Source organism: Ahaetulla prasina, chromosome 1 (genome assembly GCF_028640845.1).
Source record: "Ahaetulla prasina isolate Xishuangbanna chromosome 1, ASM2864084v1, whole genome shotgun sequence".
Lineage (NCBI taxonomy): Eukaryota > Metazoa > Chordata > Lepidosauria > Squamata > Colubridae > Ahaetulla > Ahaetulla prasina.
In genome coordinates, this window is record NC_080539.1 from 330,596,295 (window position 1) to 330,620,041 (window position 23,747).

A 23,747-nucleotide genomic window follows, 5' to 3' on the forward strand; every position below is an offset into this window, starting at 1 on the left:
AACATTTAATTACAATAATTTTTTGCTATTCCTTCATTCAAAGATAATAATATTCCCAGTATTGGTAGTAGAGGGATCAAACGAGTCCAGGAAATGTATGTTCCAATTTGCATATCAATAACCATTTTTAAAACTTGAATGAGCCTAAGAAACAGTACTATAACATATAATAACAATAAACATAATAATCGCCTCACTTTAATTAGTGGAGTTAAGGAACGAGAAGATGTGAGCCACAGATCATGCATGGAAGCTGCAATAAGAAAATTTCAAATGTTTTTCTTCCAGTTTGACAGAATGTGATGTCTATTTTGCAGAAGTCCAAAAATTTCAACATAATGCATAATAAAGGAAGGAACCTTTGTATTTGTATACTTTATTTCCCAAGTAATCATTTTTCTCATCATTTTTTCTTAACACATAATTAAGAATATTAATCCATTATTTTTATAATGCAGTATTTTGTATTATATTACACTAATTATAATGCGGTTAATTTCAAACTGAGGACTAGCATGTTACCAGTACTAGAACTATAAATAAAACTCAACTCAGTATCATCTATATTTTTATATCCTCTAATTACCCATGGGTTATGTTTTCTGTTGAAGTTTCTGTTTGAGATCTGACAAATAAAACAGTATTAACAATTTTCCTTTTCAGTTAACTAGGAAACAGATTTTACTAATTAGTATTGTTTTCAGAAAGTTTTCAGCACTTGCTACTAAAACCTATGAATTTTTATTTATTACATTTTTATCCTGCCATAACTACTTTACAAGTAACTCAAGGTGGCAAATATGCAAAATATTCCTTTCTCCTCTATTTTCCGACCCTGTGGGGTGAATTAAGCTGAGACAGTGAGTGATTGGCTCAGTCTTGACCCAGCTGGCTTTTATGTCTAAGGCAGAACTAGAAGCTAGGAAATTGAAATCCATACATCTTAAAGTAATCAAGCTTGAGAAATACTGTATTAGATGACTGATTCTGGTTGAGAGCAAGTGAAGCTCAGGAAGTGCTTCCTGAAATGCATTTCCTCAGAGAAAATGTAACATTGACCCAGTCCTTAACAATTATTCAGTGGGAAAGATGACCAAAAAAAACCCTATAACTAAGTTTTTGTTTTTTACTCCAGTGCTAAAGAGCTAATGAAGTGGAAGAAAATATATTCAGTTGCTGCCCTCTCCCCAACAAAATGATTTCAAAAACTGTATAGTAATTCAGAAATGATTTTCCCATATTATATTATTCAGATTGCATAAAAATCTTGGAATAATTAACTTCCCATTTTCTAACACAGCATGCAACAATTAAAAAAACTGAAAATATTATGCTCCAAATTAAAATATTATGCTCCAAAATAAAGTTTCTATCTGATTATAAAGTCTATTTTACTGAAACCTAGATATATGCATGTTCATTAGAGAAACATATGATGTTTAAAACAAATGCATTAGAATTGATTTTAAGTTATAAAGAAGATATTTCTTAAGAAATGTTTAGAGTCTTAAAATAAATATAAAAGAGTTTTTCCTTTAAGGTTAAAGAATTTGAAAGAGTATAGATTTTTTTGTTAATAATGATGATAATATTTAGAAAAATTAATAAATATAAATGAAAATATCTATCATTTCCCACAACATGAGAAAAAAGGATTTGGTTAAGGTATAAACTGCTCTAGATAGAAATTTTATTAGATCTTCTTCTATTGGGATACTATTTCTGGTTTTTATGCTTGAAAGAGAAAAAAAAATGAAATTTAGAATTTAGTTTGAAGATTTAATAATTGTGCAGCTATAGAACTGGCTTGTAATAATTATAAGTAATGTAAAAAGTTGAGGTCATTAAAAGATTACTGTTTCATTATGTTGGGAAGAATCAGAAGTCAACATCTTTTTTTTCTCTCCTCTTTTTTTAATCCTGTGCTTCCTCCTGATTTTTTATTTTTATTATATTTTGTGCTATAATAAACCTTAGTAAAACTTTTTTAAAAATTTAAGCCTTAATCCAATAATGACTTTGAGTAGCTTCAAAAAATTAAAAACAGAAAAAAATAACACAGCATAAAAATGTATAATCACCTCGAGGGAAACAATGAAAAAAACAACAATCTTTCCTATTACCCTCAACCAAAGTCAGCTAGACACCCAAGGCCTGAGGACACCAAAGGCAAGAGGAAGTGTTTAAAGCTGATTTGAAGGTGCCACGAGGGAAGGCTGAAGATATCTACAGGAGGATGGTGTTCAAGAAAGCAGGTGCTGCAATAGAAAAAAATCCATTTCCTGGGTCCCCACTAGAAACATTGCTTAAGTGACAGGACTTGATTATATAGAATGGGAGACTAGCACAAAGACTTATATTCTGCTTTATAGAGCTTTGCAGCTCTCTCTAAGTGGTTTACAGAGTCATCCTATTGCCTCCAACGATCTGGGTCCTCATTTTACCCACCTTGGAAGGATGGAAGAATGAGTTAACCTTGAGCCTGGTGAGATTTGAACTGCCAAATTGCAGGCAGCCAGCAGTCAGCAGAAGTAGCCTGCAGTACTGCACTCTAACCACTAAGCCACCACAGCTCTTAGATAACTACATCAGATAAAATTGTATAGGTATTAACCAGCATCTTGAACTGTACCCAAAAGCTTATTGGTAATCACTGAGAGTCACAAATCAAAGTGTTACATGAGCATAGTGAGGCCTGACTATCACTGTGTTGTTGCATTCAGGACTAGCTGTACCTTTTCAGTGGTTTTCAAGGTTAGCCCCAAAATAGCATGTTGCCGTTGCCTACTTCTCAGATAACCAAGGCATGAAGGATTGCAAGAAAGGTCTCTCAGTTTAGGAACAGGCCCACAAGTGGGATTTGTGCAAAAGCTTTCTGGGCACACTTACCATCTGCTCTTCAAATAGGAGCTAAAAGTTGATGAAATCCTCCAGATTATGCATTGATCCTGAATAAAGAGTACTACCTCACTTAACCAAGGTTGAAAAATTCCCATAATTGAAAATTCCAAGTCCCTATAGCCAATTACTACGAGCGATTGCGTGCTCCGCCCCCCCAGGAATTTCCCGTGACCCGAGTGTCCAGAGTAATCGGGACCTGGGCCTTCGGCTGATGTTATGTAATGCCAGGTCCGCGGTTAATAAAGCCCCCCTGATTTCAGATCTTATTCAGGAAGGGACTGCGGACGTTATGGGCATTACGGAGACCTGGTTGGGCACCGAAGGGGGGGTCCCCCTAGTGGAGATGTGCCCACCAGGTTTCCGAGCATTCCATCAGCCGAGGGCCCAGGGTAGGGGTGGCGGTTATCATTAAGGAGAGTCTCGAGCCGAGGGAAACCACTGTGCCTCAGATAGCTGGGTGTGAATCCCTCTACGTGAAGTGAGGTCGTAGGACTCAGGTGGGCTTGTTGGTCACGTACCTGGCTCCTTGCTGCGTGACAACAGCCCTACCTGAGCTGTTGGAGTTGCTGGCCGGGTTGGCAGTTGAAACCCCTAGACTGTTGGTCATGGGGGATTTCAATTTGCCATCAGCCGGCGTAGCATCTTCGGCAGCTCAGGAGTTCATGGCTTCCATGACGGCCATGGACCTGATTCAATTAATTGACGGCCCTACCCACGTCGGGGGAGGCACCCTAGACTTGATTTTTATCTCTGGCCAGTGGTCTAATGATCTGGTTTTAAATGATTTAGTTGTTGAACCTTTGTCATGGTCAGATCATTTTCTCCTTCGTCTAGACTTTCTGACCGCTACCCACCACCGCAGGGAGACGGAACCAATGCGCTGGTTCCGTCCCAGGCGCCTGATGGACCCGGAGAGGTTCCTGACGGAGCTTGGGCCATTTCCCGAGCACCTGGCCCATGACTCGACTGAAGAACTAGTTGCGGCTTGGGAATGGGCCGCGGCTGGGGCTTTGGACCATGTCGTGCCTTTGCGGCCTCTGACCCGGTCTCAACCAGCTCCTTGGTTCTCCGAGGAGCTGAGGGAGATGAAGCGCCGGAGAAGACGCCTAGAGAGTGCCTGGAGATCCAGCCGCTCTGAGGCTGACCGAACACTAGTTAGGTCCTATACTAGGACCTACCTAGTGGCAATGAGGGTTGCGAAGCGTTCCTACGTTTCCTCCCTCATTGCGTCAGCAGATAACCGCCCGGCCGCCCTGTTTCGGGTTACCCGCTCTCTCCTTCAACAGGAGGGGCGGGAGGACCCCCTACAAGGGCGTGCCGAGGAGTTTAACGGTTATCTATACGACAAAATCGTTCAGCTTCGGGACGGATTGGATCAAAATTGGGTAGATCCAGGCGAGGGTTCCGAGACCCGTCTTGTTGAGGTGGTTTGGGATGACTTTGATCCTGTGACTCCCGAGGACATGGACAGGTTGCTGGGTAGGCTGAACGCCACCACATGTTTACTGGATCCGTGCCCCTCCTGGTTAGTACTGGCTACTCAGGAGGTGACACGAGGCTGGCTCCAGGGGATTACAAATGCTTCCTTGCGGGAGGGGGTCTTTCCCGCTGCCTTGAAAGAGGCGGTGGTGAGACCCCTCCTCAAGAAGCCTTCCCTGGACCCAGCTGTTTTAGGGAATTACCGGCCAGTCTCCAATCTTCGCTTCACGGCGAAGGTTGTAGAGAGTGTGGTGGCATGTCAGCTACCCCAGTACCTGGATGAAGCTGTCTATCTAGACCCGTTCCAGTCCGGCTTCCGGCCCGGATACAATACGGAGACAGCTTTGGTCGCACTGGTGGATGATCTCTGGAGGGCCAGGGGTTATTCCTCTGCCCTGGTCCTATTAGACCTCTCAGCGGCTTTTGATACCATCGACCATGGTATCCTGCTGCGCCGGTTGGAGGGGTTGGGAGTGGGAGGCACCGTTTATTGGTGGTTCTCCTCCTACCTCTCTGACCGGACGCAGACGGTGTTGACAGGAGGGCAGAGATCGACTCCAAGGTGCCTCATGTGTGGGGTGCCGCAGGGGTCGATTCTCTCACCCCTCCTGTTCAACATCTACATGAAGCCGCTGGGTGAGATCATCAGTGGCTTCGGGGTGAGATATCAACTGTACGCTGATGATACTCAGCTGTACTTTTCCACCCCGGGCACCCCAGTGAAGCTGTCGAAGTGCTGTCCCGGTGTTTGGAAGCCGTACGGGTCTGGATGGGGAGGAACAGGCTCAAACTTAATCCCTCCAAGACGGAGTGGCTGTGGATGCCGGCACCTCGGTACAGTCAGCTGCAGGTGCGGCTGTCTGTCGGGGGTGAGTCATTGGCCCTGATGGAGGAGGTACGCAACTTGGGCGTGCTCCTGGATGGCCGGATGTTCTTTGAAGACCATTTGGCAACCGTCTCCAGGAGAGCTTTTTATCAGGTTCGCCTGATCCGCCAGTTGCGTCCCTTCTTGGACCGGGATGCCTTATGCACAGTCACTCATGCTCGTTACCTCTCGCCTGGACTACTGCAATGCTCTCACATGGGGCTCCCTTGAAGAGCACCCGGAGACTTCAGCTAGTTCAGAACGGCTGCGCGGGTTATTGAGGGAGCGGTTCGGAGCTCCCACATAACACCTATCCTGCGCAGACTGCACTGGCTACCTGTTGTTTTCCAGGTGCGCTTCAAGGTATTGGTTACCACCTTTAAAGCGCTCCATGGCTTAGGACCGGGCTATCTACGGGACCGTCTACTGCTGGTCTCTATCTCCCATCGTCCGGTACGTTCCCACAGAGAGGGACTCCTCAGGGTGCTGTCAGCCAAACAGTGTCGACTGGCGGTCCCAGGGGAGGGCCTTCTCTGTGGGGGCTCCGACCCTGTGGAACGAACTTCCCCTCGGACTTCGACAATTACCTGATCTTAGGACCTTTCGCCGTGAACTTAAAACTTATTTATTTCGTATGGCTGGACTAGCCTGATTTTTATATCTAAATTTTAATTGAATTTATGGGTTTTTAAAGTTTTATAATTTTATGCGGGAGTATGTTATTTTAACATTTGGGCATAAAATTAGTTTTTTAAGGGATGTTTTTAACTATTGTGTGTATCTGTATTTTATCTGCCTGTTCACCGCCCTGAGTCCTTCGGGAGAAGGGCGGTATACAAATTAAAATATTCATTCATTCATTCATTCATTCATTCATTCAATTATGTCTTCCTAGGTTGGGACCCAAGCTTGTTGCTCCTCAACCAGACTTCAGGATCTGAGACAAGACCTTTTTAGTATTTCTTGTCCAGAAAAAGATTGAGATATACAACTGAGAATCATCCAAACTGGTATCTATCTTAAACTGATAACCTTCATTATAAGCTACAGGATCAATTTTTTCTCATTTTACCAGGAAGATTCATGCCTCTATCACCTCAACCAGCCCTAACCAGTCAGTCTAATTCCAAGTGGATCTATATGTTGCGACTCTTACAAGCCTAGCAAGCTGCAAGGAGAAACACTCCTGCCCCACAAATTGCTACAATCAACCATCAGATAATCCAAAAGGCCAAGCTAAATAAAAAAGCAGGCAGTGCTTTCTGATGGACTTGTAGAATTTTTGAAGCCTTTACTTTGGATATCAACACTATCTGAATGAATATGATAAAGTAATAAAATGAAAATGAAATATTTTAAGATAAATTGTTATATTTATAAAGGTTGGCTACTTAAGTTGGCCTCTAACAAAACGTGTACCAAAGCGAGCAAAGACAGATAATTCTGAATCTGAAAATCTGACTCTGAAAACAATGCATGAGAACCAAAGCAACCAAAGTACAGAACCAGTTTCCAAAATTTAAAATTTGAAAAAGAATCTCGAAAAGCAGTAACTTTTAGTCTACAAATGCTAGTCTTTAAAAAAAAATCCGTAAGGTTTATTAGTCTTACGTTTTACCCTTTTATTTTGTACAGCATCAGCAGGTGTTTAATAATTACCATTTAGAGGGGAAAAAACTTCAGAGTTCTATAATGAAGTAGTCTGCAATAGTTAATTGACATTCTTTGTTTGGTTTTTTCCAGTTTACCTAAACCAGGGGTCGGTTTAAACACCCAAAGAGCCATTAAAGTCCTAACTGGAAGCCCCCACATTCAATTCTGGAGCCAGCAGGAAGTCCAGCTCCCCCACCATGGAGTCTCCTCCTAGCATGGCATCCTATTTCCTCTACCTGTCCTAACCGAAAGTTCTATCAATTGTGGAGCCAACCGGCAACAGGAAGCCGCAGCAGAGGGATGAAAGAGCCACATGCGGCTCTAGAGCCGCAGATTGCTGACCCCTGACCTAAACATACTGTTCTGCAGTTTCAATGAATTAACTAGCAGCATTTTTGCTTGAAGAAACACTAATAGAAATACTGAATAATAGTTTATATTAACTGGACAACATGATCCAACTTATAGTGAGTTTGCTCAGTAAATAAAAGTGTACTTACATATAGCTGTGTTAATCCTATTATTTCTCTCTCTCTCTTTTTCAAACAGTTAATTACCAAAATGGGAAGAGTACAATAAAAATTGATTAGACTATTTGAAAATCATGCCGTGAGTAGACACGTAAATAATCTAATTATTATGCTTTTACCAAATAATTTTGAGAAAAATAATTATGTGAGCAATCTGATACTTTTCAGATCTAAGAAAACCCACCCATTTAATACTTTAAAAGAACATCCTGTATACCTCATATTTCTGGTTGAGTGAGCTGATAAAGTAATAAAAATAAAATAAAATTAAATTAAATTAAAATAGGTTCTTTTTGTATATTGTATTCTGAAAGATTACTCTTTCCAATCTCTAACTACATGGCTTAATCAATGTCCAATCCTGACCCATGTGCCCTCTTCTTGTGCAATATCAGAGTAACAAAGTTCCCAAAAATGTGCCAGCACTAGAGGGTACAATCAGGGAAGTGACTGGGAGATAACTATGGACCATCTGCAAGCAGTACCAGCATCCAGCAGCATCCAGAGATTGCCACAAGCAATCAGGAGGCAGCACTAGAGATAGCAACCAATGCAGTTGTGAAAACAGGTGTCACTTTCCAGAAATGCCTGTCACTTGCTGCATTTTCTACCAAAGGAATTTCATAGTCATTTTTGAAGCAAGCCCCATAAAATCATCTGGTTTGGAATGGGAAATTGCCACTCCATGTTTCTTCTAAGGGTATTTCCCCATTTACCTAGGAAATACTGCATTTTCAAGGTTTTAGAGGGTTGTATTATAATAATAATGTCAAGCATAATCAGAAATGAGCAGGTCTTAAAACATATTCTCAACACTAATATCTATTGGAGGCACAAGTTGCTATAAGCAGCACTGGCATCCAACGATCAAGACACACACACCCCTGCTGAGACTGTGAAAAGCCAGGATAAGCCAAAAACTATTGAGAGCTGACATAACTTGAGTCAAGAGGAAGAGCAAATGTTGATACGTTGAACTCTATCTTTTAAAAATTGTACCTTATATACGAGGCCTGCCATGTAACAATTCTTAAAGTAACAAAACCCACACCAGAATTATGCACTGTGTTATTGTGTATGTTTGCTAATTGTTGCATATACACAGAATTTGTGTATATTGCTAATTGCTAGCAATAGCACTTAGATTTATATACCACTTCACAGTGCTTTACAGCCTGTAAAATGCTTTACAGCCCACTCTAAGCAGTTTTACAACCACAAAAATATTTTTATTATAATTAAAACAGTTTAAAAGTTGGGCTCGTAAGATGTCCCTGCAAATTTTCTAATGAATGTGTGCAAGGTTTCAAATCGTTGTACTTAAGTCAGCACATATAGAAGAGAAAGAAAAAAAACCACAGTAAACCCTCGATTTTATAAGTTACCTGGTAGGATGGATGTTGAGTAAAGCTGAATGTCCATTAAATTTGATTTTTTTTAATACCCCGATATGTGTATGTGAAAAAACTTACCTTACTGGTGGCTGTTTGCTGCAGATTTGCTGGGTTTCAGGGATGATATAGGATGACTGATTGATTTCAAGAAAGTATCCAATTTTAACTGAGTCTTGGAAGTTGCTGCTTCTGTATGATTATCTTCCTAAAAGTATGGAAGTGGGGGTAATAAGGCTGGACTTCAAGATCAGATAAGGAATCAATAAAAGTTATTACATTGGAGAAGTGGGATCTTTTTTTTCTCCTTGCCTCCCTTTGCAGCCATCATTGATTAAATAAAGCAATTACCAAATATTTACAAAAAACATACAGAATCTTATAAAAAGCAGTATCCCAAACATTAGAACATCTAAAAGACATGAAGAATGCCGCTAATATCATGAAGTATAATGCTTGTTTGCACATGCACAGAAGCAGCAACCATTGACTTGATCAGGGAAGGGATTGAATTCAGATTTTGTTTGCTTCATATGAAATCTACTAAATGAAGACTTGTAAAATCGAGGGTTTAATGTATTTCTAAAAGTGCCAAAAATCAACTGAAAACTCTTAGTAACATTAAACTGTAAATGGTGTTTAGTTAGTCCTAGTAATAAGACACTGAAATAAAGCCCATTTGTGCTTTTTAAAAAGTTCATATCATTCTTGTATAATAGCAGCTATCTATATTTTAGTATAAATCCTGTTTATTAACTTCCTTACGCTCATAATGTTAGTTTTAAATACTGGAAGGTTTTGGAAAGTAAGATTTTGCTATTATTTTGTATGTCCACTTAAATACACTTACTTATTTTTATTTGCCAGAGGAGGGGGGAGGTAAGGTAATAGAGACATTGCTTGTTTATTTATTTATTCACAAACATTTCAATATTCCCACCATTCTGACCAGCTTACAATAACAACTGTATTACTGTTGTATTACTACATTTAATTTTAAACTAATTAAAATATCATAAACATATAAATCCACACAATATACTGTATCAAAATAATCATGTATCACTATTCTGAACCTGGCATATCAGTAATAATCAACTTGATCAACAATCAAGTTCACCCTAATGAACTCTGAAACAGAGAGAGGAAGGGAGGGAGGGGAGAGAGAAGAGGGGATAGAGTGATTGATAAGTGAACTATACAGGAACTATACAGGAAACAAGATGGAATCAACCCTTCTCTTAGAACTCTTAATTATCTATAAATGGTTTTTTAGCCAAGTCTAATTCAACTAATATTTCTGTTTAGGCATAAGCGTATATCTAGTGAGAGATCTTATTCTACTTTCATATATCTAAATAATTTGGGGGCTTCTAGCTGGTTATAATCTGTGGAACCCTGCCCCTTTCTCCAATATTCATAAAGAAAAAGAATGGCAATTTTTTAAGTCCGATATGTACTTATATGGAAAACACACTGAACTCAGAAGGGATCTAGTTCAGGATATGCAAGCTTGCAATATTAGCATTTTATTTTTTTTAAATTTTCACTAGAATTTGTCCTTTTACTCAGTGTCTGATTAAAAGTATAAGCATATACAAATTATCTTCAATATTTTCCACGTTTATTCTCAGGAAACCTCAACAACTCAATTTCTATTTCCCTATATGTATACATTAAAATTTGATTTCTGAAAAACTAATATCTAATAATTCCTTAGTATGAGTAATCTATTACACTTGGTCAAACAATCCAAAGTTATTCTCACTTGAAACACTTGAACTATATTTTGAGTATTACTCCAGTTTTACCAGATCAGACGAAAAAGTGTCTATTGTCTGAGAGATTAGAGTCAGAGCTATAGCAGGAGAAGAGTTCCCATAAAATACCCAAACTAAACATCACCAGGTTATTCATTTTCCAGAAAAGCTTATTCAAGTGAAAATAGAGAAGCAGTCTACAGATATATTTAGAGATACATGACATGATCCAAGTATAAGCAATGTCAACAGGGATTGTGACTTCATTCTCATGAAGTTAGCTATTACCTTAATTTTTCAGGCATCACTAATGATGCCATGATGCCAAAAAAGATATAAGTTGAATGTTATGTTATGCCCACAACAAAGCTAAACTTCGTTAAATTTCATCCTTAATACACAATTCTAATATTAATGCATTAACACTTGTTCACTGTGACAAAGACAGACCTTTTTTATGATGTATCTGTGCAATTAAATAATCTTTTCGCCTTCAGTTCTGGATTCCTGCACAGCTTTACCGTACCGTTTAACCTAATCTTGTACTACATTACACTATCATTTAAATAAACTAATATTGTATGCAATCTGGATTTAAGTTTGATGAGTTAAACAATTACAATCATTTATTTTTACTATGCAAAATTCTATTGATTCTACCTATAGGTAAAGGTTCTCCTCGCACAAACGTGCTAGTCGTTGCTGACTCTAGGGGGCAGTGCTCATCTCCGATTCAAAGCCGAAGAGCCAGCGCTGTCCGAAGACATCTCCATGGTCATGTGGCCGGCATGATTCAACACCAAAGGCGCACGGAACGCTGTTACTTTCCCACCAAAGGTGGTCCCTATTTTTTCTACTTGCATTTTTACATGCTTTTGAAACTGCTAGGTTGGCAGAAGCTGGGACAAGTAACAGGAGCTCACCCTGTTACACGGCAGCACTAGGGATTCGAACCGCTGAGCTGCCGACTTTTCGATCGACAAGCTCAATGTCCTAGCCCCTGAGCCACCACATCTACCTATACTTTCCTTTAAAAATATAGAATACTGTATGAGCACACTCCCTCCCTTTCACCCCACTTTACCACTGTGATACTGGAAAAATAAAATGTTATTATTCTCTTTTTCATCTGATTAAATAATGACAGTAGAGTTAAAGACACTTTGTTAAAAGACTAATAAAGAAGTCTATAAAATCAGATAAACAATTAACTGTAAAAGATGACCGGGCTGAGCCCAAGGCAAGGGTCAAATGCATCATCAATCTATTGAATATTTAACGTAAAACACAATGTTAAAATAAGTGTCAAATGAAAAGTTTGGAAAAACTTAAAAATAACTGTGCTATGTATCTAGGACTCTTTATTATTAAAGCTTCAACACAATGCTGAGAAAAGTAAAAATATAATTTATAACATATTCCTAGAAAATATATTGAATAATAAATTATTAAGTGCAAGAACATATTTATTTTGCAAAGGTACGCAGCACTCTGATTTAAAGTGGAAACAGTGGTTTAGATTTGGGATAGGTTCATTCACTATATCTGTCAGCAATTTCTCTAAACAGTTGCACCTTTTCTTGATCTTTCCTAAGTAGCCACAAAGGCTCAAGAAAATACCTGTTTTAAATTAAGGAATGGTTAAGATGTTCCTGACTTTAAGGAACTACTAACAGATAAAAGGTACACCAACATCAGATCCGAAACACATCTTTCTTTCTTTGGATTAGAATATTGCACCACTAATTAGTGTGTAATCTTACAACAAAACCCCAAGGTTTTATAAGGTAGGTAAAATGAAGACCCAGATTGTTGGGGGGGCAATAAGTTGACTTTGTAAATATACAAATAGAATGAGACTATTGCCTTATACACTGTAAGCCGCCCTGAGTCTTCGGAGAAGGGCGGGATATAAATGTAAAAAAAAAAATCATTTTGGTTAATACTTTTAATATTATATTGGAAGAATATACAATCAAAACTTACCCATTTTTGAAGTATAAGACATGGGCTCTCTGAAGTCCAGTTTCTAAAAAATATCCAAGTTCTTGTTCATGTGTTCCAGGCCCAGGCTTAGGACTTCTGTTCTGCATATTGGCAATTATTACCTAGGAGATCAGAGAAATAAAGGAATAAATTCCCCCAAATGATTCCTTGACCAGTGGGGAGGCAGAGATAGAACATTCTCTGCATTGCCCTCCTGGATAGGAGGGCTGTCATGTAAATAAACTTTCTTCATCGACACAAGTGATCTTCCTGTCCATCTTGTACATTAAAAAATACAGATGGGGACACAATTTACAATAACGTTGGTTTATTTGTGGAGCATCAATATATTTCTCAGTAGTTGGCAATATGTAGCCTGTGTGAAGACCTCCAGTAACTATTTTGTAGCACCTAAAATTGGCTCTTGATTTTCAGGCATGATTTGACTTTCATCTTGATTATGGCTTAATTTTTGGTTTTGCTAAAATAAAGGACAAAAATGGCATATTAAAAACTTTCAAGGACAACTGTATCAATTTCACCCTTTCAATTATCTCAAACCATCAAAAGCTGGGTTTTTTTGGCATCCATTCAGTTATCCAATCATAACACTGTCAATTTTATCCCAATTTTTTAATGAAAATGCATCCACAAATGCTAACAAACCTTGATAACCCCAACATAAACAGGTTTTTGTGGGTAAAGAGGCTGTCCCTTCAATTATCCCTGTTTAGTTTTACAAATAATTGCTGTGTTTTTGCAGGGAGATATGATATACAAATGCAGTAAATAAATAAACTTCAAACTCTTTAACAGTATTGTCCACTATTGCTTTTCAACTATAGCCTTTAAAGGAAGTATAGGTAACTACTGGCCACAATTTATTAATTTTTAGCTCTATTATGAAAATTATAAAGTTTTCCTGAAATAAAACTCAAACCTAAATAAACACATTAGAATGGGAAACTATGACTAAGACTGGTAAGAAAATCTGGCTGGTTTTGTTGGTTTTATTTATTATAATTTATTATTGTATTTCATTGGTTTGTAAAAAAGTTGCCTTATTTGGATATAGACAAATAATTATGAATGGATATAACAATCCCCCCATCATTTAATCTTCATATTTGGCTAGTTCTAAATAATTGGCAAGTTCGACTCTCATGAACCTCAAGGTTGACTCAACCTTCCATCCTTCCGAAGTGGGTAAAATGAGAACCCAGATTCTTGGGGGCAATATGCTGAACTCTGTAAACCGCTTAGAGAGGGCTGTATATGTGAAGCAGTATATGAGTCTAAGTACTATTATTATATAAGTTGCATCTGCTATGGCAAAAGCTGAGGAAAAAATTGATTCAATGTTTCTTGTAGCAGCATTCTGAATTTTCAGTAACAAATTAGTATAATAAATTTTATTACAAATAAAGTTTTAGCATATTATCAAAGAAAACTTGAGACTATCATAGGGAAAACTGCTTTTATCATGCGAATTCTATTTAGAGTTTTTCTGCATTTTGTGCAGAAAAATTATTTTCTTAAGACAGGGATAAAGAGTCATACAATTCTCAGTAGCAAGCGATGGACTATTTTCACCTAGAATGACTGAAATCAGCCATTCAAGGGGGCTATTCAGTTAGAAGAAGTAATGGGTACCCTATTATGTCATGTAAAAAATTAGAACAGATTAAAAAATTGATGCTTCTGTTTTTTAGCTTGGATTAGTTAAAATAATCTACATACAGAATGTGTTATTCAAGCCAAATAATAAATTGTTGAATCTTAATTTTTTTTTAAAGCCATATATAGTAGATGGGAGTAATCCCAGGAAAGAGAAAAAGTAAAATAAAAAATAAAAAATAGTTATTTTGTTAAGATTACCTATCCCAACTTACCCTTTCTATTTCTTGGAGATACAGAAGGGCTATATCCCCAGCCTTCTCATAGCACATTATAATTTCCTGTTCACGGTCTGCATGGAGGTTGCTTGTTGAAGAGGATATTGGTAATTTTTCTAGACAAAGACCTAAAGGAAAGACAATTTAATTTAAGAAAGTAACTTGGAACTAAATCAATCTCTTTTCATTTATCAAATACTGAAAACAGTACAACAACTAAATTTGCATTAGTATATCTGAAAATTCTGTTGCATGTAACTGAGAAGCCATAATTGTAAATGTGGTGAGAAAATATGTAGTGAGATTCATGAATACACAGATCACATCTAAAAATACAATTAAATAGGTCTATGATAAATTCTATCACACAATATTTATTGGCTTCAAAGGAAAGATTAGAAGAAAGAAAAGAAAATAATGAAAGAAGTCCAGAACTGGCAACACAATCCGGATTTTATATATGATTTTAATCCTCTTACGCTAACAGATTTGCAAAACATTCCTGCAACCGCTTAAAATATTTGGGATACTTTTTAAGAAGAATAAGAAAGTATTCATATCACTGTCTTCAGTTATAGGTTTAGAGATATTTCAAAGGATTTTTGTTTCCTCTTTTTTATTTATTTCAAGGAAATTTAACTTAAACTATTTTGGATCCCCTACTAAAATGGATTCCTGTCATGAATCATTGCCTTGTTGTGACAAAATGGCTTTGGTAACTCAAAGAAACTATGAGCTAAGATGCACAGGGCCACCTAAGACAGAGAAGGAAATGACAACCCACTCTAGTACCTTGCCAAGGAAACCCCAAGGACAGTACCAAAAGGATAAAAGTTAGCAATGTATGGCTGTGAGAGTTGGTCTATAAGGAAGGCTGAGCGTGGAAGAATTTATACTTTCAAATTGTGCTGTTGAAGGAGACTATTGAGAGTCCCTTGGACTGCAAGGAGATCAAATCAATCAATCCTAAGGGAAATCACCCCTGACACTGCTTTGGAAGAACAGATATTGAAGTTGAAGCTTCAATACTTTGGCCGTCAAATGAGAAGAGAGGATTCAATGGAAAAGACCCTGATGTTTGAAAAGATTAAAGGCAATAGGAGAAGGGAATGGCATAGGATATGACGGTTAGATAGTGTCATCAACACAGTGGGCATGAGTTTGGGCAGACTCCAGTAGACAGTGGAGGATGGGGGGGGCTGGCATACTGTGGCCCAATGGGGTCGCAAAGGGCATGGCTTAGCGACTTAACAATAATGAAAATGGACAAAAAATGAATCAAATGCTAAAGCTAATTAGGGGCTATTTTACATAATAAATTCCCATAAATAGGTTAAGAATCAAACACCCACGTATATAACAAATTATTTAAACAGATGCAGGGGTACATTTGTTCTCAGGAATTTAAGCCTGGTTTCCAACAACACATTAAGATGCTACCAATAATGGTACAAGATGTTTTAGGATTTTTTTCCCCTTTTTTCCTTTCTTTTCTTCCGCCCCATGTCACACCATTCTTACCTCCCACCCCCGCTCCTTTATCTTCCCTTAATTTCCTATTTCTATTTTTTCCTTGTATTTTATATAATTAAACAAATAAAAAATTTGTACACCTAAGATGTTTTAGGAAGAATACTTGGGTATATAAATAAATGTTTGTAAGAAAGTAAGTTTTTAAAAAAATATTGCAGCAGCAATACTTTTAAATGAAATGAGAGAAATAACTGAAAAGAATTATTGTCAGTGTATTTAAATTATAAAATAATATGCAACAAGATGCTGCTCTTAAATTTGGAAGAGCAATGGAGGAAAACAGCTCAAGCAGAGCAATTATGATGTTATCCCAGTTATTAGTACAAGTAAGAAAATACACAAAACTACAATCTTATTAGCAGTAGCTAATAAAGTTGCTAAACTGCTAAAAAATTGCTTTAAAAAGTCAGAGTGCCATTGCAAAAGAAAAGCCATCCATTCTTATCTAACCTGAATAATTATTTCAAGGAAAAAATGTCTTATGAATTTAAAATGAGAGGTATTTCTAAAAATGGAAAATAATTTTATTTTCCACCTGTCTACTTAAACTATAATAAGCCCCTCCCCACATATATATATATCACAATATGCTTAACATAATGCATGTTTTTCTGCAGCAAACGTAACTTCTGGACATTTACAACTTCTGTATATTGTAGAAAAAGCAATGTAACATCTGTTATACAGTTATTCTTCTAGAATCAACTATGCCATTTGTCAGTAAAACTTCCAAGTGTATTCTATATTCTAATGAGTATAAAGGCCTGCATTTTCAGAATATTGCACATAAATACAAAGAATAATCTTGATCCTTAATCAACACTGCCACCTATAGAAACTACAGAAGCATTGCACATTTCATAAACGGCAAAATTACGGTAACTAAACCTAGTATTTGTTTTTTTTTTAATTTAATTTTGTCATAACAGTATACATAAACATTGTCATAAGTAAAAAAACATATCACGAAGAAAATATATATATATATAAGTAAAGAATATGCATTAGCTATATTAATTTGATATAATAAAGGGAACAATAGGACAGGAACGGTAGGCACTTTTGTGCTCTTATGCACGCCCCTTATAGTCCTCTTAGGAATGGGGTGAGGTCAATAGTAGACAGTTTTTGGTTGAAGATTTTGGGATTTTGAGTAGAGACTATGGAGTCAGGTAATGAGTTCCAAGCATTAACAACTCTGTTGCAGAAGTCATATTTTCTGCAATCAAGTTTGAAGCGGTTGACATTAAGCTTGAATCTATTTTTTGCTCTTGTAATATTGCGATTGAAGCTGAAGTAGTCATTTACAGGAAGGATATTGCAATAGATGATTTTGTGTGTTAAACACAGGTCATGTCGAAGTCGACGGAGTTGTAAGTTTTCTAATCCCAGGATTTCAAGCCTGGTGGTATAAGGTATTTTGTTGTTTTCGGAGGAGTGAAGAACTCTTCTAGTAAAATATTTCTGGACGTGTTCTATTGTATTTATGTCAGAGATGTGGTGTGGGTTCCAGACTGATGAGCTGTATTCAAGAATAGGTCTGGCAAATGTTTTGTATGCTCTAGTTAGTAGTGTAGAGTTTTTGGAAAAGAAGCTGCGTAAAATTAGGTTTACTACTTTTAGAGCCTTTTTTGCAATGTATTTGCAGTGGGCTTTGGCATTTAGGTAATTTGATATGAGAATTCCAAGATCTTTGACAGGGTGAGGGTCGTTAGTAAGGTAATGACCATCAAGTTTGTACTTGTTGATAGCATTCTTTTTTCCAATATGTAAGGCTGAGCATTTGCTGGTAGAGATTTGGAGTTGCCAAGTTTTAGACCAATTGGAAACTAAGTCGAGGTCTTCTTGAAGGGTAGAAGTATTGTTAGTGGTATTAAATAGTTCGACATCGTCAGCAAAGAGAACACAATAACTTGAGATGAGGTCACAGAGATCATTTATGTATAGTATGAAGAGCGTTGGACCAAGAACACTACCTTGGGGAACACCACTTTTGACAGGAACAGGATTTGATATAGCGTTGCCAATTTTGACCACTTGTTGTCTGTTTGACAGGAAGGCGTTTATCCAATTGTGAAGAGGTCCCGAAATGCCTTGTTTATCTTCTTTATTTATTATTATTATTATTATTATTGTTGTTGTTTATTTATTATTGTTTATTTGTTTAAATGCCTTGTTTGACCTTGTTTATCTTTTAAATATTGTTCATACTAATAAAATACACCCTTAAGAAAACAGAAACTAATATTTGGAAAAAGCAGTACTGCAATATTCCAAAACATCATTATCTAATTTCATCTTTTGAAAATCCATAAAGAAATGTATTCAGTACAGAAGAGTCACTTCTCTTCGAATATTTTTCCTGGGATATGGCTGTGAAAATTTGAACAGTTCTACTTCTGTGAGAACTGTGAGCAATGCATCCATGTTTATTTCAACAGCTAACTGAAGTATAAATAACATGCAACTAAAAACTGATCAATATTGTAAAATCTCCTTTGAATCAGGCTCATTGGTGGAAGTTTTTTTTTAAATAATTCCATGTTTGTCAGTTTATTTATTATTTATTATTATTATTGTTTATTTGTTTAAATGCCTTGTTTATCTTCTTTATTTATTACAGTGTATAAGGCAATAGTCTCATTCTATTTGTATATTTACAAAGTCAACTTATTGCCCCCCCAACAATCTGGGTCCTCATTTTACCTACCTTATAAAGGATGGAAGGCTTTATAAAGTTCTTTCAAGACTTGTCTTCTTTCAAGATTCCCAGAGTATTCAAATACTTATTAGTAGGAAAGCTTCATGATATTATTAAAATATTTAAAAATAAAAACTTATTCAATAAGAGTACTTCTATTTGAAGTTTCTATACACTCTGAAAACAACTTCGGACTGCAGAGTTTCCACATCAATATATGTTAGGTAATATGGCAACTTCTAGCTTGATTGCAGCACAAGAGGAATTATAAAAAAAATCCATTCACAAGTGTGAGACCCAGAATTCTGCAAGACTTTAGAGACAATTCCAAACTTCCTGTTGTTACAATAGCTCATATTTTGAAGGAAAAGGCCAAACGCATAAAGTGGAGAAGGTAACTGTATAGTTTATGTGACAGGAATTATTTCATCATAATCTGTAACTCTAACATGATACTTTTCTCAGAAACAACCCCTCTGCATAGAAACAATTGTAAGTGTATTTTGAAGGAATATGGACCATATAGGTCAAATTAAACACGCATTTGTTCTTGACTGTGCATTTTTAAACCAAATTTGCTAGCCTTATCTATACTAATAATGCATCCCTTTCTTTTCTGCATGCCTTTTGCTCTATGTCACAGAATTAACAACACACTTGCTATTAAGTTTCAGTATAGTGAGAAATAAAAATAAATAAAGGGGGAGAGCAACTCACAATTACACTGGAAGCCAGCTTACCTTTGGTTGAATACGCTTCAGCAATCATTCTTAAACGATAAGGAGGTACAGCAGCAAGCTGCAAGTCATCAATTCCCACTTTAGCATATGTATTAAGAGCTTCTTTGTAATCACCTTCCATATAATTTAATTTGGCCATAACTAAATGGGCTTCTTGTAAGAACTCTGGCTAGAAAAAAAAAGAGAGCAAGCAGCACGTATCAGATACAAGCCAATATCATACATGGGATTTTTAAACTATTTTAGGCCACAGAACTTATTCATTAAAAAGAAAAATTCCTAGAACCCCTAATCGACAGGGGTTTCTTGCTGCCTCCTAGGCCCAAAAACAGGCTGTGGGGGAGGTGCTTGTTCCCCCACATGCACATGTGACCCCCCGCAGTTGCACACACGACCCACACGCATGCATTGCGTCTCCCCATAAGCCCTGCCGCCCACGGATCCCAAAAATCAGCTGGCTGGCGTGAGGCGAGTGCATGCGCAATGGAGTTGAGTTGGGCAACGGCTCTGTGTGCCAGCTGTGGCACGCATGCCATAGGTTCGCCATCATGGATCTAAACTGCACTCCCATTATTAGTTTAGTTATACAAAAAGCCTATGAGAAAGGAAAGTGACTAGTATAATTTAAGATCGTAATTTCTAAAACAACATTTTTTAAAGTAGCACTTAAATATTAAGTATACAACTAAAATACAACTTTATAGTTTTAAAAATAGATGCCTTGTAACTGAAAAGAAGAGAAGTAACATCTTTGCAACATAAAAAATTACATTTTGGTTTTATATTTTGAAATAAGAATATACGTAAAAAGCTGGATAAATTTTAATCTTTCAACAAAATCGCAATCAAATATCCGTTAATGTAAGGAATCAAATTATCATTATTTTTCTTGGTCCTAAAATGTACATTAGCAAGACTAGTATTGCAGTCTAATAAAGATAAACACCAAGTAATGGGGGCATGAAGGAAATGATTTTTTTATTTATTAAACTATTCATATACTGCTCAACCACGTAGTCTTGGACAGTGTAAAAAGAAAATAAATACCATACCATAATCTCATCAGGTTCCTGGTGATGCAGTGGTTAGAATGTAGTATTACAGGAAAAATCTGCCCACAATCTGGAGTTCAACCCTGATGGGGCTCAAGGTTGACTCAACCTTCCATCCTTCCAAGGTCGGTAAAATGAGGACCCAGATTGTTGGGGAAAATATGTTGACATCGTAAACCACCCAGAGAGTGCTTAAAGAACTATGGGCAGGGGTGAAATGCGACCGGTTCGCTCTGGTTTGAACAAACCGGTAGTGATTAAAACTACCCATGTGGGCGAACCAGTAATAAAAAAATGCTTTAAAAAGGTAAAAAAAAAAAAGGTTCCGAGGATTGCACAGCACAGCTGCCGCGTGATCCTCGGAACCTTTTTTTACTTTTTTAAAGCATTTTTTACTATTGGTTCCGAGAAAAAAAAAAGGTTCCGAGGATCGCGTGGCACAGCTGATTGTTAATCAGCTGTGCTGCGTGATAGTTGGAACCTTTTTTTTTACTTTTTTAAAGCATTTTTTTACAACCAGTTCTGACAAATAGGTAGTTAAAATGCTTTTAAAAAGGTTCCGACAATCACAGCTGTGCTGCGTGATCGTTGGAACCTTTTTTTTACTTTTTTAAAGCATTTTTTACTACCTATTTGCCCAAATCAGTAGTAAAAAAATGCTTTAAAAAGTAAAAAAAAAAGTTGGCCACACCCACCCAGTCACATGACCCACCAAGCCACGCCCACAGAACCAGTAACCACAAATTTCACATTTCACCACTGACTATGGGGTGGTATATAAGTCTAAATGCTATCAAAAAGATGATGAGACTTGGAGCTTAATTTTTTTTAAATGAAGTTAATTAAGTCCCATCCAAAACTAAGCTTCAGATTAATATATTTCATTTCAAATAATATCTGAAGAAATTCAAACATCATTATGAATTCACTGCTGGTACTTAATTTACATATCTTTGGAAATGCAAGTCTTTCATTCTCATAGCTTTATCCTTGATTTTATTTCTTGAGCTTTTTTCTCTCACCTGTCACAGCCATATTTTTAGCCTGTTATCTCCAATGACAATTTATCCTGCTAAGTAGAATCAAATCATATGGAATCCCAGAAGACAGGATATATACTTAACGTGTTGTAAAACTGGAAGAACAAAAACTAGGAACTCTTGATACACAAAATAGATTTGTATTGCAATTATATAAATGATTTATCTAAATATTTTAAAAGCAACATTATTTATTCTTATATTGCTCAAACATCAAACTCTCAACAATCACTATGGAAGCACAAATACCTTTAAATTTCCACGATCAAGTGCTGCGGTGAGATGCTTCCTGACTTCAATTAATTTTGGTCGGGGTCCACAGGGACTTGCTCCCTGTTTTAGAGGGTTCACTTTCAGAAAAAGCTCTAGCTTGGATTCTCCAAGGAGGAGTTCTGCCATATCATCTACAGAGAGACAAAATTATTATATAGTTAAATATCTGTTATGTTCTATTAACACTAAGCATCACTATGAGATAACACAAAACCATCAATCATAAAAATGTACTAAGATGTCTAACTTTTAAGCAGCTTTGCAGCACATCTTCTGGAGTGGGCACTCATCTTTAACATGAAATAAATGTCACTTTCTAATAGATCCTAAAAGGCCGTGTGTGTATGTATGTGTGTGTGTTACACTTATAGTCTAAGAAAATTTATGTTCAGTTGTTCACATGTGGTACTAACTGTATAATATGACTACTGCAATGCTCTCTACATGGGGCTCCCCTTGAAGAGCACTCGGAGACTCCAGTTAGTCCAGAATGCGGCTGCGCGGGTTATTGAGGGAGCAGTTCAGAGCTCCCATGTAACACCTATCCTGCGCAAACTGCACTGGCTACCTGTTGTCTTCCGGGTGCGCTTCAAGGTATTGGTTACCACCTTTAAAGCGCTCCATGGCTTAGGACCAGGATACTTATGGGACCGTCTACTGCCGTCTTCTATCTCCCAGCGACCGGTGCATTCGCACAGAGAGGGACTCCTTAGGGTGCCGTCGGCCAAACAATGTCGACTGGCGGCCCCCAGGGGGAGGGCCTTCTCTGTGGGGGCTCCTACCCTGTGGAACGAGCTTCCCCCTGGACTCCGACAACTGCCTGACCTTAGGACCTTTCGCCGCGAACTTAAAACCTATTTATTCCATCTTGCTGGACTGGCTTGATTTTTAAAATTTTAATTGGATTTAATGGGTTTTAAATTTTTGTAATTTTATAGGGTGTAATTTTGTAATTTTATATTGTATTTTAAATTTGGCCAATTGAATAAGTTTTTTAAGGGTTGTTCTTATTGTATGTGTTTGTTTCTTGTATTTTATTTGGCTGTTCACCGCCCTGAGTCCTTCGGGAAAAGGGCGGTATACAAATTAAATTATTATTATTATTATTATTATTATTATTATTATTATTATTATTATTATTATTATTATTATTATTATTATTATTATTATTATTATATGGTTTTTACAGGCAGTCTTCACTTAATAATCCTAAGTGGGACTGGGAACTCCTTTACTAACTGATGAGGTTAAGTGAAACATCACATGACTGCACTCTTTAGCAACAGCAGTTCCATCAATTCAATTGTTGACTCCCATGTGATCATTAGGTGAGGACACCACTCTATTGGACCCAAGCCATTCTTGGATAAAGACAAGGGACTGCCTCTACTTTAACTCCCTCCACTCACCTATCTCCCTCCCATTGTCAAGGTTCCAAGTAATATATCCCATTCAGTAAAAACTCCAAGCCAGGCAAATTCCTCAAAGAACATTTTATTGGACATATCAAATTGACACGTTCCTGGTGGAAAACTGACTCTAAGTTCATGCCAGTTTTACACCCAATTAGAAGAAAAACTGCCGCCCAGTATCTTCAGTTACATGGTCCAATCAGCATACAGTCCAGTTGCTAGGTGACCTCAGTCTCCACCTTTTGAACACCTGTACCAATATCCTTGACTCCCAGGGTAAAGGATTTTATTTAGGCTATAACACCCCAGCTATCTCTACAGCCCCATCCCTGGCCCCTTCGTTGTGTCAACCTTGAAGCCATGAGAAGAGAAACTTCCCAAGAGAAAACTACCAAAATGGCCACCGTTCGGCCAACCTCAGGTTTGACATCCATCTTCTGCCCTTTTGACTGCCCATTGAGGCCAGCTGGCCCTGCCACCAAGTCCTATGCCATGCTTGCTGCTCTACACATCACTACTGCGCTGTCCGGGCAGGG

At 37.4% G+C, this 23,747-nt stretch overlaps 1 protein-coding gene across 8 annotated transcripts in view; it reads right to left on the bottom strand.

The window, feature by feature from the left end:
- Positions 1–23,747, bottom strand: part of TTC7B (tetratricopeptide repeat domain 7B) — a 116,149-nt gene that overhangs the window by 80,716 nt on the left and 11,686 nt on the right. For 6 of the 8 annotated variants that reach the window (XM_058162548.1, XM_058162540.1, XM_058162542.1 and 3 more), the window contains 4 exons: positions 21,776–21,930; positions 19,435–19,603; positions 14,458–14,588; positions 12,566–12,687 (listed from right to left, as the gene is read on the bottom strand). In XM_058162548.1, the coding sequence (XP_058018531.1) occupies positions 12,566–12,687; positions 14,458–14,588; positions 19,435–19,603; positions 21,776–21,930 (577 nt within the window). Of the gene's footprint in view, positions 1–197; positions 244–8,900; positions 8,936–12,565; positions 12,688–14,457; positions 14,589–19,434; positions 19,604–21,775; positions 21,931–23,747 lie in introns of those variants that run through there. The other 2 variants (XM_058162546.1, XM_058162545.1) reach the window with 2 other exon arrangements.